This window comes from Trifolium pratense, linkage group LG7 (assembly GCF_020283565.1).
Source record: "Trifolium pratense cultivar HEN17-A07 linkage group LG7, ARS_RC_1.1, whole genome shotgun sequence".
NCBI classification, from domain to species: Eukaryota; Viridiplantae; Streptophyta; class Magnoliopsida; order Fabales; family Fabaceae; genus Trifolium; species Trifolium pratense.
In genome coordinates this window covers 53,095,234-53,114,416 of record NC_060065.1, presented here as the reverse complement: position 1 = coordinate 53,114,416, position 19,183 = coordinate 53,095,234, and the positions used below count along the sequence as shown (strand labels likewise).

The window sequence follows — 19,183 nt, the reverse complement described above, 5'->3', positions numbered from 1 at the left end:
GGCACAGAGGAGAAAAGGAATCGAGAGAAGAAATTAGATCCTAAGGAGTTCAATTTCTGATTAAAATAATTTTTGGTCGGATTTTACTTATTTCGTAGTCGAAATTTAGATTATCGAACATTATTCCGCTGAAGATTTGTACGGTTTTTAAGAAACACATCCATCTTCATAAATTTAATACATAAAGGGTTGTTTGTTTATTATTTGTTTTTATACTACGTAACAGGTTATTTATTTTAAAGTATTGGATAAAATTTTGAATTGTACATGTTTGATTGGACAAGAGATGTTATTGTATTTTGGACAATTTGCACATAGAATTCATGTGATTTATAGAGTATAGAAATTTCAATTTTTTCGATCCTTAGTCATTTGTCCCTAATTTATGGACCAGGATTGAGTGCATTCATAAAACGGGTGCAGTCAGTGTAGTCAAAGCCCCACCGACTATTGGATTTATTTTCCATTCATTATTCACCCTTTGATTGTTTTGTCCCAAAAATTATTTTTAAAAAAACACTTGTAGAGAGAGATAGGGAGAGATGGATGCAGTTAATCTGCATCCCTAATTTATCGATTCACACGAACAGTTATAGGAAGAGATATATGTTCGTTATATAGTTATGCGTGTGCTTAAACCGGTGCAAGTCGGGTCGTTTTTGGGTAGATCGGGTCGGACCGTTCTTTAGTTCTACTTTTAGCCCCAATAAGAAGTTTAAGTTTATGAGAATTTCTTTTGCACCTATCCATTTTCTCGCGCGCTCTACGAATTTACCAAAATACATTTATCCGTTATTTAGGTAGCGGATACCCCCAAAGACATACTATTTTTTTTTTTATAACTTCTGCTACTTAAGTAGCGGATGACATTTACAAAATTTCTCCAAAAAATTTCATTTTTATAGCATCCTTTACTTAAGTAGTGGAAGGATAAAAATAGAAATGTGTATGACGTGCAAGAAGTAGGTAGGATGACAAAAGAAAATCTCTAAGTTTATCGTTTTACTTGAACAAATATCAACTAAGTAATTATTGCAATCGTAAAAATAAAGATGATCATTAATATTTTTAAACAACAATGTATATTATTGTTGAAATTTTAAATATTTTTTAAATAATGTCTCACGATAGACCACTTGTTGTAGAGATGATCCATGTTAGAAACTACAATATTCTTGAAATTTAATACTTAAAAGTATTTTTCAATCATAAAATTCTCAAGTTTGTTGAACTCTATCCGCAGTGAGACAGAGATGACTAAGTTATATTTTGAATATGGCGACGACAACATCATGTCGTAGAAGGAGATAACATGTGGAGCCAACGATCCGCTAAGACTACGTATCTAGAACTTCATCCCCCAGTAGCAGTCAAACGAAGGCGTGAATGCAAGATGTGAGCGGAATGATTGGCCAGACATAGGCTATGCATAACTAAATTGGTACTCTCATATTTTGTGGGGACAAAATTGATACTTACATTTTATATATGGGAACTAAATTCAGATAAAATTACATTCTCAAACTAGTTAGAAAATTTTGAAAAACACTTTCATCTGATTAAACCAATGTCCCAAATACTTGAAGAGGGCGAGGAGTGATCGGCAGTGGACAATGCTTGAACAACGAAAATCTCCTGACAGCCTCTAAAAAAAAAAAAGGACACATGAATGAGCCAAATTTAGGATGGAGAGAATTCTAAAGTCGTGACTGCGAAGTATGAAATTGTTATGTTGAAGATAACTTAGAATTAATCCATATTACATTACGAACAAAATATATTTTTTCAATAGCCCTACTATCTCCATAGTTAAATGTGTGTTCATCTTAGGGCAATTTTAGAATTGGTGATTTTTTACAAAAGCACGTTGAAAATACTCGTATCGATTTAGAGGAATAATCAGTCATTCCTAAAGTAATATGAGATGTATCAATCGTTAGTTTGTTAGTTCGATGGTGATTGACGCTGAATTTGGTAGGGAGGACTATGGTTCGATTATCCGCAACTGCGATCGGAAGGGGGCTAAAATCACTTGATGCTAGAACTGATCCCGAATCAGATTAGGTGATCAATTAAGCCGAATCTGATCGTGAAAAAAATAAAATAATATGAGAAGCTAATTAATTAAGCCTAAATAAAATATAGAAAAATCATTGATAGTATTACATTACCTCCTCTAGTGAGACAATAATTGTCAACATAACATCCATTTAAACCGCATTCAACTTCGCTAATTACCATAACAAACTTCACTCACATACACCAAACAAATTAGTAATTAACATTAACACACTCTCTAATCTATGTTTCTGTGATCCGAACAATTCTCAGCTACAACAACAATCATTTCCACCACCAAGAACACAAATTAGTGTAATGCAACAATTAATCTTAAACCAAATTTGAATACCAAAAACAAACAAAAAAAAATCATCTTTAATTAACAAAACAAAACAAAAACACAAATGCACTATCCTTCTCATCAACGCATGATCCATACAGGCTCAAGAAGCATAACAACTTGGTTAGTCTTAATCACAATTGTTTTATATGTTCTTTATTCTTCCAACATTCTTCTCTTCAATGATCAACAAGATTGTCAACCAACAACAACAACTTTAGATGACACACCACAAGAACATGTTCACATTACTAGTTACAATATTTCTTCAACTTCTGATAGAAACATTGAACACAAAGTTTTACCAATAGAAAATAAAGAACAAACCGAAGATGAAACCGAACAAGAGCAAGATCAAGAACAAGAAGAAGAACCGGAACCAGAAGGAGAAGGTGAAGAACAAGAACAAGAAAACAAATTACCTATTGTTGTTAGGTTAACGCCTCAACAAATGGCTCAAAGAGAAGAAACTGAGCTGAAACATATTTGTTTTGGGATAGCTGCTTCATCAAATTTATGGAATACAAGAAAAGAATACATTAAAATATGGTGGAGACCAAAACAAACTAGAGGTGTTGTTTGGTTAGATCAACGAGTTAGTACTCGAGCGAACGAAGGGTTACCTGAGATACGAATCTCGGGTGATACTTCTAGATTTCGATATACGAATCGACAAGGACAAAGATCAGCATTGAGGATATCAAGAGTTGTGACAGAAACATTGAAACTTGGAATGAAAGATGTGAGATGGTTTGTTATGGGAGATGATGATACTGTTTTTGTTGTTGATAATGTTGTTAGAATTCTTTCAAAGTATGATCATAGACATTTTTATTATGTTGGTAGTTCTTCTGAAAGTCATGTTCAGAATATTCATTTTTCATATGCTATGGCATATGGTGGTGGTGGATTTGCTATAAGTTATCCATTGGCTTTGGAGTTAGCTAAGATGCAAGATCGTTGTATTCAGAGGTACCCTGCTTTGTATGGTAGTGATGATAGGATTCAAGCTTGTATGGCTGAGTTAGGAGTGCCACTCACAAGAGAAGCTGGATTTCACCAGGTAAATTATTAGAGATTTTGTTTGTTATGGTATTTTTTTATGGACAATGTGATTAAAATATATGCCATAGATTGAATATCATTTCATAATATGATAAATAGAGCTGTCAAAATAGGTCAGGCACGATGGGCCAACCCATTAGCCCACATTTTAGTATGAGGTTGAACCGTAAAAAGCAAGCCCGGAGTAAATCAGGTCAGTCTATTTGACAGCTCTGTCATATGCACGTGCATGTGTTGCATATGGATCATAATTTAATGATGAGTAGGGAGGTCGTGAAGTACAGTTCAGAGGTAATCTTGTAAACTGGACAGTAATATTTAAACACATGATGTATTTGTAAACCTTATGATTAAATAATAGAAATGTACTTTAGCCGCCCAGCAGTTGGAGACGTAGGCTTAATTAGTTGAATGCGGTTATCAAATCTCGTGTATTCTTTGTTTGTGATTTTCATATATGATTACTTTTAAACCAAAGTTACTATTCTAACACATACAATTTGTCAAAATTTAATTGATTCTTTGATCAACTCATGAGGTCTAGTAGAACCACATTTCAATAGTATAAACAATTGTATCATGATTATACTTATTGAGATTGAGATTACTTTGTAGTTTTAATTATCTTGAATTTTCTTATGCAGTATGATGTATATGGAGATCTATTAGGCCTTCTCGGAGCACATCCAGTGGCACCACTAGTATCCCTACACCACCTTGATGTAGTACAACCAATATTCCCAAGAATGTCAAGAGTACAATCTCTTAAACACTTGATGGAATCTATAAACCAAGATTCAGCAAGCATAATGCAACAATCAATATGCTATGACAAAACCAGGTATTGGTCAATTTCAGTTTCATGGGGATTCATGGTTCAAATTCTGAGAGGAGTTTTGTCTCCTAGAGAATTAGAGATGCCATCAAGAACTTTTTTGAATTGGTATAGAAGAGCTGATTATACTGCTTATGCATTCAACACAAGACCTGTTGCTAAACATCCTTGTCAAAAGCCTTTTGTTTACTACATGAGTAAAACTCATTATGATTCAGCTAGTAAAAAAATTGTTGGTGTTTATACTCGCGATAAATTTAAGAATCCTTTTTGCCGTTGGAAAATGAATTCGCCGGAGAAAATTACTTCCATTGTTGTCACAAAAAGTCGCGATCCTTTGCGCTGGAAAAAGGTACGGTTGCTCATATTTTTCATGTTCATTTTTACTCTTGATTCTTAGGAGAAAGAGACGTTATTAATTTAGAGTTTGATACATAAAAGTGTATGACTGTTATTAATTTAGAGTTCGATACATAAAAGTATGACTATGGATTGTTCTACCTCCGGATGAAACTTTAATACTATTCAGCTATGAAGCACGGACATTTTTCGGATTAGGCGTGTCTCAGTTATCGGGTGTCCGACCCCGACTTCTGATTACATTTAATTATATCATTTTCTCAAATTATTATTGGCGTCAACATGTCAATATCTGTGTCCGTGCTTCGTAGTTATTCAGACAAATCGACTTTAACTAAAATGCACTAAGGAGGTGTTTGGATTGATTTATGTAAGCTTATTTACGGACATAAGTACTTGTGTGACTGTTTGGAATAGTTTATGGAAACAACTTATGACATGCCTATAAGTTGTTTTCAAATTAATTTTGTAAATTCTTTATGATAACTTCAGAAAATGCTATAAGTTGTTTATCAAAATCACTTGATTATGTTATAAAGTACTTACTAAGACACATAGCCAAGCCAAACACAAAAAATATATTCATTCCATCATTATGAAAACTCACTTTTGCAACAAAAAAATTAGCTTAACATGTTATAAGATATCCTTGATTGAAATGGATGATTTTATTAAGTGATTTTTTTGACTTATTTTGCAGTCACCAAGGAGAGATTGTTGTAGAGTTTTGCCATCTCGTAAGCCCACAACTCTATTCTTATCAGTAGGCACTTGTCAAGAGGGTGAAGTTACTGAATTGTAGCTGTGATCACATTCACATATATGGTGCATATTCTTTCTCTTCTTGGACCATCACTTTTTGTTCTTGTTTCTTATCAATTTAGAAATGAAGTTTCAAGATATATTTTCAATATAGTTGCATGAGAAACACCCTAGAAGAATATCACATGCTAATGTTTTGTTTGGTTTTCTCATTTATGTAAATTAAACAAAACATACTACTTGGAAATTTGTATGGTAGATGATGACTTGGAATGTATGTAATGAAACATGTCTTCATTATTGTTTCCCAATGTGACAACACTAATTAATGGTTCACAATGGCTTGGAACTTTGGAATGTTTTCTTCTCAAGGCTTCAAATTCAAATTATTTTGGTGTTTTTAATTGGATATAATTGGAGAAAGAATGTCTTGTTTGTTGTTGGACCCCGACTAGTTTATGGTGGAATTGGTGTCTCTCCGATTAATCGATCCTTGAGTCAGATACTGAGTCATAGAGTGAGGCTCTAGCTTTAAATGTACCCCCACCAATAGATGGTGAGATTGGTGTCTCTCGGATATTTTTTAATCGGGTGTCTCTTGAATTAATCGATCATTGAGTCGGATACCAAGTCTTATAAAAAAGATAATTTGCAAATAATTAATCTTTTTTTAATTTAAAACATGTGACCTTTTTATATTGTATTTAATTAAATTAAATACCTTCACTCCTAAGCAAAGTTCACTTCTAGATTTGAACCCCTCAAGCACTTAACCAATCTCCGCATTTTTTCCCTACTTCTGGTTAAAAACAACTCTTATTATTTGAGAGAAAAAAGTTGGAGTTAAGTTGCAATATATTCACATTATTACATAATAACTAATATTATAAATGATTTTTTATGTCCATATAAAACTATTTTCTAGATTCCCCGTAACTGCGATCGGGAGGGGGCTGGAACCACTTGATGCCAGAACGGTCCCCCGAACCAGATTAAACTGGTGGTGAAAGCCAAAAAAAAAAAAAAACTATTTTCATTTTTTTGCCACTTTACCATAATTTTATAAAATAAACAACGAAATTATATTAGAGTACAAATAAGACAATGAAACACATCACTTCCAAGTTCCAACAACAATGTGAAGAAGAAAAAAAAGAATGAAACACACATCACATTTAGAAGCAAATCATACACTACAAGAACAACATTCATTTCTTTTTAAAGTGATTATTTACGGTTCATATTCATTTCTATCCTATCCCATGATTTCAACCACCACAAGGAATATTTGTAATTGACAGCTTGATATTGTCGAATGCAGATCGTGAAAAATAGCGGTTTGTTCAAATTTTGCTATGCTACAACAATATAGCGCCACTATTATAAATTATAATACTTCATATTCTAAATAGCTAATTGTGGAACAATGCCAATTTAATGGCAAGCTATTCAAATTGCGCTGAACTATAGCATTATAGCCGCTATTTGACAACATTGCAACAACTCGCAATAACATTGATTCGTTTAAAGTTAGGATGGAGTCTATATACGTATCGATGGCTAATGAACTCCCGTTTATATCAAGATCAGAAAGTAATTTCTTATGGCAGAAGCTAAAAACTAAGAAATGAGCCAAAACAAGAATATCCTAATGAGAAGCATCTTTAATGCAAAAGAGTAATCTCAAATGTACAAAGAGGATGGGGGGAACTAAAAAGAACAAATTTTCTTTGTGCAATAGTTGAGATTTTCAGAGGAACCTGATATCTCCTATGAAACAAAATCTGATAACTAGGCACATTTCAATGTAAATGGCTCGGAACACTACTCCACTTTTTCTAATCTTTCGATCTGTCTGACGTCTCCGAGTCATTACTAGTAACACGTCTATGACCTTCACTCTTTCCTGGGGAAGATGAACGTTTTCTAGATCTTTGTATCGGATGAATTTGAGGATCATATTTTTGTGAAGCAAGGTAATTTAGAGCCGTGACCACATCAGATGTAACCGGTCGCATATTAGGCTGTTCTTGCACACACATAGCAGCAATAGCAAGAGATTGGTACAAACCTCTTACTGGATATTGACCTTCAAGCAATGGATCAACCATCTCTGAGAATCTTCTTCGGTCTCTGAATAAAGGCCTTGCCTGCAAACAAATATACATGCATAAGGTAAGGATTTTACAGCTGAAAAAGATCAGTTTTTTCAAACAATATAACAATGTGACAATGAATCAGCAACCTTCAAAATATAAGCTTCGCTTCATCATCATCGTCGTCATCAAACTATATATTGAAACATAATGTGTTCAATGGTAAAAGGGATATGTAGGACACTCGATGAACTAATGTCTTTAATAACGGTATAGAGCCTAATGGATAATTACTTAATTTCTATTTTAGCCAATGGAAAATTTGCACGTGCAGATAAAGTATAGGATAGCTTCACAAAACTTCTAGCTTAACAATTTCAATACTTTTTACAACATGCAAGATCAACTATCCTTGTAAAGAACAAGTATAAACAAAAGATATGATTTTCAGCAATAGACTAAGGTAAAAGATAACTGACATACCCATGCAACAAGATTTTGTTCTTTATGAGGTTTCCTATGATCGATGGCCTTCCTGCCTGTGATGAGCTCCAAAAGAACAACACCAAAGCTGTAAATGTCAGACTTGAATGTCAATTGACCCGTCATTGCGTAATCTGGAGCACAGTACCCATATGTGCCCATAACTCTTGTCGAAACATGAGTCTTATCACCAATTGGACCTACTTTCGCCAAGCCAAAATCAGATAACTTGGGATGATAATCATCGCCTAACAAAATGTTGGAGCATTTGAGGTCGCGGTATATGACAGGTGGCTTCATTTTGGTATGCAAATACTCCAAACCTCTAGCTGCACCAGCAGCTATTTTCATTCTTGTATTCCAATCCAGTCGTTTTTTCCTGGGCGAAAGGTCTGACATAACAAACAAGATAAAAAAAACATAAGCTATGACAACAAAGAATACTTTCTACCAATATATTTGTGCATGTTCAGATTGACAGTGAATTTGATAGAATCACGGTATGATAGTGCGGTTTTAGCAAAAATTACATATTTGAGCTTTTAGCAGAATCAAAATGCCGCCGTGATTTCGCTAACTTCATCGCCAATCCAAACTTGCACTCTATTTTATATAAAGAGAAACAACAAACTAGGAAATTAAGATAACGATATAACATACCATGCAAATGATTCTCCAAAGATCCCAATGGCATGTACTCATAAACCAATAGCCTCTGCTCTCCCTCGGCACAAAACCCTAATAACTTGACAAGGTTCTCGTGGTCTGCCAAACTAAGTGTTAACACTTCAACAACGAATTCCCTTATTCCTTGAAGCCCGTTCGGGTCAAGTTGCTTTATTGCAACAACCTACACAAACAAATAAAATGCCTCAATCTAACCAAACATTAAAATGTGCAAATTAACATGAAACCTTCAATGGTTTACGGCATTACAAGAGTTCTATGATTTAACTAACCTGATTAATTTTCTCAATGTATCCCTTATAAACCTTGCCAAACCCTCCTTCACCAACAAAGGTATCAACCCTAAAATTTCCTGTTGCAGCTGCAAGCTCATCAAAAGTAAATGTCTTTGCAACTTTTCCATCAGTTGAAACCTCGTCATTCAAATTCAAATTCTTCACGTCCAACGAAAGTTGATCGTGTTTCGAATCATCTTCACTTTTATCATTCACACTCAAATTCAAATGCATATCAATTTTGACCTTATCTACAAAAACAAACAAAAAAATCCATACAAAACAAAGAACACGTGAGGGATAGAATTCAAACAAAATGGCTCATATATCAATCAATCCAACAAGACAAAAAAAAAACCATAAAATCATCAAAATTCAAAAGCTGATAAAATCTCAAAATGACAAAGCCCCACTTTGATTTGATGGAGCCATTCCAACCATGCAAACAACCAATAATATTTATAAAATAAAAAAAAATTAAAAAAAAAAAAAAAACCCAGAAATGGAATATAAATAAATAATCAAAATTTAAGCTTCAAAATTTCAATAACAATAACATTAATTCCAATATAAATCAAGAACAGAATATAAAGCTTCAACACTCAACAATTTACATAATGGAGAACAAACCCCACCAAATAAAAAAGCAATCTTTGATCAATCTAAGACACACCCACATAAAAAAAAAATCATTTTTTTCAAAAAGTAAAGATTACCCAGAAAATAAAATGCATGAAAAACTAATAATGAACGAAGATCCATTGATTGAAAAAAAGAAAAAAAAAATTACCAGCTGAACTGATAGTACTCTGCTTCTTCTCTATATAGCTAGAATTGTTCTTGTTTTCGATCTTTTCGCGTGATTTTCCTACACAACGAAAACAACTCATGTTGTTTTTGTTCTTCGATGATGTTGTTGTCTCAAAACCCAGAGAGAGTCCCACAAAAAAGAGACCCTCAAAATAAAATAAAATAAAATAAAATAAAGAGAAACTGTGTCTGTTACAGAACCGTGTTTGTTTAATTGTTTTGATTGTTTGAGAGAGAGAGAAAGTAAAGAGAAAATGAAATTGAAAAAATAGAAATAGAAAGAGAAAGACAGAAGTGTTCCTATGTTGTTGCAGTTTTGGTTATTTGGTTGCTTTAATATATTCTGTCTCTGGGTTTGTCCAAGGTGGAGATGAATTGTATTGTTGACTATGTGAGTGTGTTTTGTGTTTTAACCAATTAAAATAAGACACGTTAATTAGTTGAGGGTAGTTGTGTAATTTTGGAAAATATTTTCGTTTATGAACTGTTTGGTTAGTTCAGTTTTGGTGTTTCACTCTAATAATAACTTTCCCTTCTAAGATTTTTTATTTTATTTTTTTACAAAAATCATTTGTTCTAATTTATAGGAGTATGTAGTTATGTAAAAAAAAATAAAAAGGATGGGTAAAATATAATACGTAAATAAATTTAGTTTTTTGGTACATTGAAAAAACGATGAATATGGTTCATATTATTAACAAAATACATTACTTTTTTAACAATAAATACATTACTTTTTTTTTCGTTTAAAATATATTACTTTTTCAACATATCAAAAAAGTCAAATTTGTTTATAATAGTAACCGAAATAATATTCTTACTCATCTATCTTTCATTATAATACTTTTATAATTAATTACTAGCGGGTCAGCCAAGTGAGTTCTGCGTCTGCCTGTGTCTAACTTATGTTCAAAAAAATTGCTAAAAAAATGTGTCTTATGTTACGATGAGTTTCTTAATAAAATATTTTTGTTGCTACTAAAAACATAAGGTATTGTTAGTATTATGAAAAGTTCACACCAAAATTCATATATTTTCTTTATATATAGTATTGGAAATAACAAAAAAGGCTACACCAAATTTCAAGTTTCCCTTTATTATCGGTATAGATTATTATTATTATTATTACTAGCAGGCCAGGCAAGCGCGTTTCGCGTCTGCCTATGCCTAACTTATGTCCAAAAAAAAATCTGCTAAAAAAAAAACGTATCTTATGTTATGATTAGTTTGTTAATAAAATATTTTTTTTACTACTAAAAAAAATCAAGATATTGTTGATATTATAAAAAGTTCACACCAAAACTCATGTATATAGATATATAGTATAGATAAAAAAATTGTCGTTAAACATAAAACTTATTACAAATTTTTAAACGTGATCCTTTTTTCGAATATTACTTTTATTAATAACACCAATTAGAATTGGAATGAAATATCAACATTAAATACATTTATCAAAAGGGGTAGTATATAATACCGACACACATTTCAAACAATTTTTTTTACGCATGCAACCTAAAGGCATACAACTTTGAATAGCATAAAAAGTAGCGCAAGGAGCATGGGAGAGAGACGACCTTGTAAGTGCACGAGCCCTTCCGTTTGCTTAACGTCTAGTAAAATCAACTATAAAATTGATATGATTTGAAAGTATGGTTCTACAATCATCAATAAGTGAATCATACACAGAAATATTTTGTTTTTGATTGTGTATTTCCTGCATGATCATCAACCATCATTTTGCAATTCAGCTCAAATATCACAACTTTTCTTAATACCTGATTTTTGTTCTTATAATATTGAGAAGAATGGAATAAGATCTTATTACTTTATTTTATAACTATATTATTTACTTAAGAAGCATTTATCTTTCTCAAAAATATATTTTTATTAATTATTATTAGTAAGAACATTTTGATAAACAATTTTATTTTAGGAGAAAGCTAACATGTCTCGTAAGACAATATTAATAGAAATTCGTACATTTAACTTTGCAAAAGTTAAAATATTACTTTTTTGTATAAAAAAAAAGTATTACTTTTTTTTTAATATAATTTTTGGACTTGTAACAAGACCCTTTATTTTATTGTTAAATTAATAAAAAAAAATTAACGAAACAAACTTAATGCATTTTATTAATCACCAAAAGTTCAATACATAGAGAAATAATCTCAAATTTATGGAAACTAGTTCAAGAATTGGTTGTCCTAGCTAGCATATGAGCAACCAAATTCATTTGTCTCATAATAAACTTAACTTCAAAGTTTGCACAAAATAACATAACAATAATCAGGGACGGAGCCACATACAAGGATGTGGGGGCTCATGCCTGCACTAACTTTTGAGGAAGTATTTTTCTATATTTAACAATATATGTAAATATTTGGCTTGGCAGATCAATATATCACCGAATACAAAGTTTCATTCATTTTGACTCAACACACAAACCACACCCCTCACTCATTCTTTCTCACTACAACAGAAATCAAACACGCTCCACTGTCTCTTTCACTCATGGTTTAAGGTCAAGTATATATTTCAATGTAGGCTTAATTGCATATTTGGTATCTTATATCTTTATTTTAGATTTTAAATTGGTCCTTTATGTTTTAAAAGTTTCAATTTAATCCCATGCATTACTTATTTCAACTTAAGTTGGTTCTTTTTATTAAATTTTGAGTTAATTTCGTCTAAAACTTCCACGTGACACCCTCCTAAGTTGTCCACGTATACAAATTTGTTAGCTAAATGGACGATTTAAACCAAAATTTGACTAAAATGACTAACTTGAAACTTTTTAAACTTAAGGGACCAAATTGAAACCTAAAACAAACCTAAATGATCAAATATATATGTAATTAAGCCTTTCATATATATTCTCTCAAAAATGAAATAATTTATACATTTAGTGCTATAAATTTGTATCTATGGTGCCCCCACTTTGCAAAATTTCTGGCTCCGTCACTGACAATAATAATATCATTAACGATTGAAAAGAAACTCTGAGTTGCCTCGTCTGACTCTTCTTCCCGTTCTATTGATTAGAACCATCCAGCAGCGTCACACCAGTATAAAGAGTTAAGCTACTAAGCTAAGTGTTGTGGAACTCGGTAGAAGCGATTTGCCGCTTCCGTCTCTCTAGGCTACAAATTGCCTTAACCAACACTTAAAAGTCACTTTCAAATTGAACTCGTTCAAATCCTCTATGCTTAGCTTCGTTCATCTCTTGCAAAACATCCATGCTACATCCTCTTGTGAATCCAATGTTAAACTCACCGGATTTCTTTAAAATAGGTAAAAAAAAAATCTAAAGAGACACCTATTGTGAATCGAACTAGAATAGTTGTAACAAAAAAAATGGAACGAGAGTAACCAACAAATTTAATAATGATGATATAGTGATGTGGCGAGTTTTGAATAGAAGTGGTGACTGGTGAAGAAGCTGTTTCGCAAAACAGATCTTTGTCTTTGGAACCATGCATCGGTGACGCACCAATCAGAACACACGCGTCTTTCTCACCGTTCGATTGAAAAAACGTTAGTTAAATGAAAAAGAGAATGTCAACGTCTAGAAGAAAGGAAATGGAGACAAAAACGATGACGTATTGTACGGGACCCGTTGTTACACACGTGGCTCTTCTTTTAACGGTGATCTACGCGTTCCAGCTTGGTGATTGGAACAGTATGACTCATTTCAAAAGGAAGGTTACACCTGAGCATGGCAACTAGGCATGGCAATAAAACCCATACCCGCGGGTACCCACCAGTGGCGGAACTAGGAAAAAAAGTTGGGGTGGGCCGAGAAAAAAATTTTAATTATAAATTAAAGAAAAAATAAAATTTGCACCGATAATGTAAAATAATTTTACATTAATAGTACCCGTTTATTCTGCCAAATCATCCCATTAGTCCTCATTAAACTCTAAGAACAAATTTATATTTCATACAAAAAATTAAGTCATAATAAGCACAAATTTGGTCATTAAAAAATTTAATTGTGTAACTCTAAATAATCATTTTTTGAAAAAAGATAGAAATTGTGCTTCTTTTATATTGATGATATATCTAAATATAAAATATTCTTCTTTTATATTGAATATATGCATATGGATATTAAAATTGTTTTTTTAAAAGAAAAAGGAAAAGAAAAAAGAACAAACTGAAGAAAAGAGAAGAAAAAAGAACAAAATGTTAAAGAACATGCTTTGTAGGATTTGAACTCATGACCTGAGTATGTTACAGCATGCTACAAGCCACTGGGCTAGCACTTACACTTTGCATTTGTACGCGTAACTAAATATATATCTAGTATAATTGTTTATTTTATAATAAAATCAAGGGTATATTAGTAATTTCCTATTTTTCCGGGGGTGGCCGCGGCCCACCCCAGCCCCACCCTAGTTCCGCAAGTGGTACCCACCCAAACAAAACTCGTTTTGACGGGAAATATCCGAGTTGACTGAGTTTGGGTTCGGGTTTGGGTTTTCCCCGATTTTAAAAGATGGGTTTGGGGCAGGTAATGGGTACATTGATACCCACTCCGAACCCGTCCCCGAACCCGCCCCGCTTATACTAAAAATTAGATTTCACCTCTTTTAAATTAGAAACGCTTAAACAATCTCTTAAATTAGGTTCATATATTTATTTTTTATTTTAATTTGAGTATTAAACAAACCATTTTCCCTATTTTTTTTTCTTTATTTAAAAAAATATTGTTGAGAAAAAATAATTTTGGACATTTAACTTTTTTTTAATAAAAAAAATACTAAAATATAATATAAATTCATGTGGAAAGAGGCGTAATGGGGATACCCGAAACCCGATGGGGATACCCGATCCCCGTTGGGTATGGGTTTGGGGTTATCATTTTTATCCCCGCTCGAATTTGGGATGGGTTTGGGGAAACCCGAACTTTATGGGTTTGGGTTTGGGTTTGGGGAGGGCAAAACCCGTCCCCGCCCCGCCCCATTGCCATGCCTATTGGCAACACTCAATCACTGTTACTATAGTAGTATTTTGTTCTACTAATCTATATGCATTTTTTATACTACCTCTATCTTTAATACTCCGTTCGTCCCATTTTATAATAGTTACTTTGACTAAATGACATTATTTATTTATCTTGCTTTGACCATATTTTTCTTTTATAATATATAGATATAAATATTAGCATATAAGATTTTGTTTGATTTGTTTTGATGAGATTTATAAAATATCCAGTTTTTATATTTTTTACTAATAGAGAATTAAAGATATTAGTGATCAAAATTGTGCATTGGCATACGTGCATTAGTCAAACTAGCTCTTATATTTTGGGATGAAGAGAGTAAAAAATAGCGGATAACTGATAAGCTAGCTTATAGCAGATGAACTCGCAGCGGATGAGTTTATAAGCTAGCTTTTAGCTTATAGCGAATAAACTAACAGCTTGAATTTGTTGTATTTGATAAATTACGGTTGAATTAGCTTATAAGCTAAAAGCTATAAATAGCTTATTGGTATTACCAAACATAGCGCCTTAGTCTAATTTTTTGTAACACTACAAATTCAATCAACTAACTTATTCGCTATAAGTTAAAAGTTATTTATCAGTTATCCGCTATTTTTTACCAAACAGAGTCTTTATTATAAACAGTAGAAAAAAAGGGGAAATTTTTTTTAAGAGCATGTTGGTAAATAAATGATGAATGTGCTTAAAAGATTTAAAGAGAATCTTATAAAACGAAGAAGAAAATTTCCTAATAATGTTTTATATGTAAGGACAAAGATAGATATAGGAAATGCATGTATAAAAAAAAAAAAAAGGAAATGCTGTTCTCCTTAATTACATTCTAAATTACGTGTGATTATAGAAACAAAAAAAAAGTTTGTTTTTTTTAAAAAAAAAAAAAAAAAACTAAGGGAGCGAAACGATGAAGATAGTTAACCTGTTGCATTGTCTTGATAATACTCCTATAGAAAGAAAAAATACAAAAAAAATAATGTTTTTATGTAAAAAATAATGTTAGCTCAAAGAAACATTCAAAAAATTCATAGGTTGTTGGCCGCAATAAGAGCAAGTTTCTAAGAGACAAATAAATGTATTTTTAATCATCCAAAGTGCCTTAATTTTATGTACAAATTAATATTATGTCCATGTTTTTAAGTTATTAATATCTCATTATGCTTTGGTAGAAAAAACAAAAGGAGAATGTTAACTTGTGCCCTTAAGGCACATGTTAAGGAAGCAAAAATAGAAATTATTAAATGTTAATTTGTGCATTTTGACTTTTGAAGCATTAAATTTCTTGTATCATTAAATGTTGAATTTCTATTTTGGTATATCTTAACATGTGCCCTTAAGGGCACATGTTAACGAGACCCAAAAAAAAATCATCATGCGTGAAAATTTGAAGAATTTTTTAAAATAGTAAAGACTAAAGAGTATGAAAACAGTGGAGTGTGATTATTTATTTATTGTGTTGGTTGAATTGAACGCGGTGAGAGGGAGGGAAGGGTGCAATTGTCATTAAGAAAAATTAAATGGTTAGGTAAAAGTTTGGGTTAGATATCGTGAATTCGTGTCACCAATGCATGAACTGTTTGCCATTTTTGACTGGGAAACGTAAATCATAAATGCAAAATTACTATGGGTATGACTTTTTACTCTTCAAAACGGAATACTGTTTTTTAAAATATACTGTAATCTTTAAAGAGAGTGTCATTGAATTTGAAACCCTCATTAGCAAGCCCTACGGACAATAAGGAGGAGACAAATTTAAAAATAGAAATATGCTGTTTTAATTTCTTCAAAAAAAAGAAATATGTTGTTTTAATAAATATACTTTGCACGCTTGTTAGGACACCAAATTATTTAATAGAAAGTCAATAAGCCATTAAAAAAATGTCAATGAAATTGAGTAACGTACTTTGGGGCGGGAGAATGAGACACTAGGAAGAGGACAATGGTTGATATGTGAAATTAGAGTATAATCATGGGATCCACTCTATCAAGTACCACAAGAATCCACAACTAACGAAATCATATCATATCATATAACCTTAAATTAGAGTATAATCTCATCACCCTAAATTTATTTTTAAAACTTACTTGATCAGAAATAAAAAGTGAAAACTAATGATGCCACATTTCTGAAGAGCATGGATTAACTCACAGTGTTGGACCAACTAAAAGTTAGAGGTTAGGGAAACCAGATTTAATAAATGATGTACTGTATTTGGACATCACAATTTTCACCTTCGTATTTTCAAGATATCCGACTTTTTTTAGTTTACTTTGGAATAATAACTTATGGAATAATAACTTAATTATGCTTTTGTCGTACCTCAAATTTAAATTCTCTTATGTGTAAAAATATTTTGAAAAAGTTATGGGAATGATTTCACTATAAAAATACACCGAGCTCCCAATGCATTTTAGTGATGAAATCATATACATAATCCTCTCAAGTTTTTTTCATACATGACTACATGATAGTTGATCTAAATAAGTACTAAATCAAACTCTATATGAAAATAGGTTACCACTTTTTCTTTACAGGCTAGGGTTTGACTTTCCTTTTATTTTTGTTTAGAGGTTAGGATTTTGTACTAAATAAATTAGATATGTACAATGTACAATTTCGATAAATTCACAAATAATTTTTATTAATTTTTTATATTAAACAGTATTATGAACCTATCAAATTTATCCACCTCAGTGGTATATTAACACATATGCAATCTAAATAAGATAAGATATGTATGGAGAAAGTCTTCTATAGGCACATGTACTTGGACACAAATGCACACTCACATAAATCTAAAAAATTAAAAGTTAAATAAAATTGTCACATTCACATCGATGTATATATTTTTAACCATTTTCTCTTTATTTTTATATGTTTCATGTGAGTGTGCCTAACGAATGTTATTTGAATTTGTGCCTATAGGAGACTTTGTTCACTCATTAATAAACTTTATATAGGGTCATATAGTATGTACTAGCAAGAACAAGAAAGGAAGTTTGAGTTGAAGCTTAGGCTCATCAGCATTGAGCAAGTAGGTGTGATAGTGTTGTCTTGAAAGTTGAAGTAGGTGATCACACGTCATATTAACTTTCCCACTATATGCTTCAACCAAATTTGGTGCCCACCGACATGCAGCTTTAAATTAAATTAGTGTATTTCCAATCCAAAAAAGGAAAAACAAATCTAGATATGTTGCCTACCATCCAGCACCAGCAGCAACGCCAAAATTCAATTCAATAAGTGTTTTATGTTTTCATCACCTATATCTACTATTTTATGTTTTCATTATAAGCTTATTTTATCATATTCATATAACTTTCTTTTAAAAGATAAGATATAATTCAAATGGACAATGTGAATATTGTTAGGATAAATATTTTTGCTCGGAATCTTTCAATTATATGTTTTAAGTACCGTTTGTTACTTTGTCTAGGGAAAAAAGAATCATAAACATTAAACCAACAATAATTAGAGAGATACATTAGAGGATCTTCAATGGTGATACCACTTTGGGTATCATACATAGGGTTTGTTTATTTTAGATTTTTAAAAATGAATTTTTTCTTTGTATTTTTGAAAATAGATTTTTTAAAACCGTTTTTCAAAATATTACAAGTTTTTTTATATTAGTTTTTTCTAAATTGAAACACTAATTTGACATTATATAACATAAACACACATTATTGAAGATCAAAACATAGTCAAAATCACAAATTTTTCAAAAAATTGTATTTCAAAAATGATTTTTATGAAAATCTATTTGAAGTAGCTTCAAAATTAAATGATTTTTTGAAATTTTGATATCGAAAAAAAGTTTCAATAAAATGATCAAATACCTAAAATAACATTTTAAGAATAACTATTCAAACCAAATTTTCATTTGAAGCTTTTATAAAAAATTTCTTTGTAAAACTTTATTACACGAAATTATTTAACACTATAAGAATCTATTTTAAAATAATTTTATAACAAACAGGTCCATCATTAACAAAAGGTTTCTACAATAACCATGTAATACTTATGCAACACATACATATTTTGCTCCGATGATGATAACACGTTGCACCGATAAGAGCTATAAGATCTTCTCTACTTTAGACTACGACATCATTCCCTGGTCTCAAATTTTCCTTGAAAAAAAAAGTAAAATAAAATTTAGGAACCATATATTTTTAGCGACCAAATTTGAGAGATATTGATATTTGAAAAAAAAAATCCTTTGAAACGGGAAATTTGTGTGTGCATACACGAGAAGACTTAACGGAAAACCAGAGATAGCAGAGGCGGAAGCACTGGGTGTGTTCTGGAAGCACTTCAATGGTTACAAAATGCTAATATGTCAAATGTTCAAATTAAAACCGATTGCCTCCAAGTGGTACAAGCTATAAACAAGAAGTCTA

General features: G+C 31.6%; 2 protein-coding genes across 2 annotated transcripts; one reads left to right on the top strand and one right to left on the bottom strand.

Moving 5' to 3' along the window:
* Positions 1–2,465: 2,465 nt before the first annotated feature.
* LOC123896628 lies at positions 2,466–5,463 on the top strand. Its single transcript, XM_045946996.1, has 3 exons — positions 2,466–3,464; positions 4,111–4,653; positions 5,362–5,463. Exons 1-3 carry the CDS (start codon positions 2,466–2,468, stop codon positions 5,461–5,463), a joined length of 1,644 nt encoding a protein of 547 aa, XP_045802952.1.
* Positions 5,464–7,067: 1,604 nt separating this feature from the next.
* On the bottom strand, positions 7,068–10,120 carry LOC123897189 (probable serine/threonine-protein kinase PBL5). The gene is made up of 5 exons (XM_045947723.1): positions 9,755–10,120; positions 8,962–9,215; positions 8,663–8,852; positions 8,003–8,394; positions 7,068–7,573 (listed from the first exon to the last, which is right to left on the bottom strand). Exons 1-5 carry the CDS (start codon positions 9,852–9,854, stop codon positions 7,262–7,264), a joined length of 1,248 nt encoding a protein of 415 aa, XP_045803679.1. The 5' UTR covers positions 9,855–10,120; the 3' UTR covers positions 7,068–7,261.
* Positions 10,121–19,183: the final 9,063 nt, after the last annotated feature.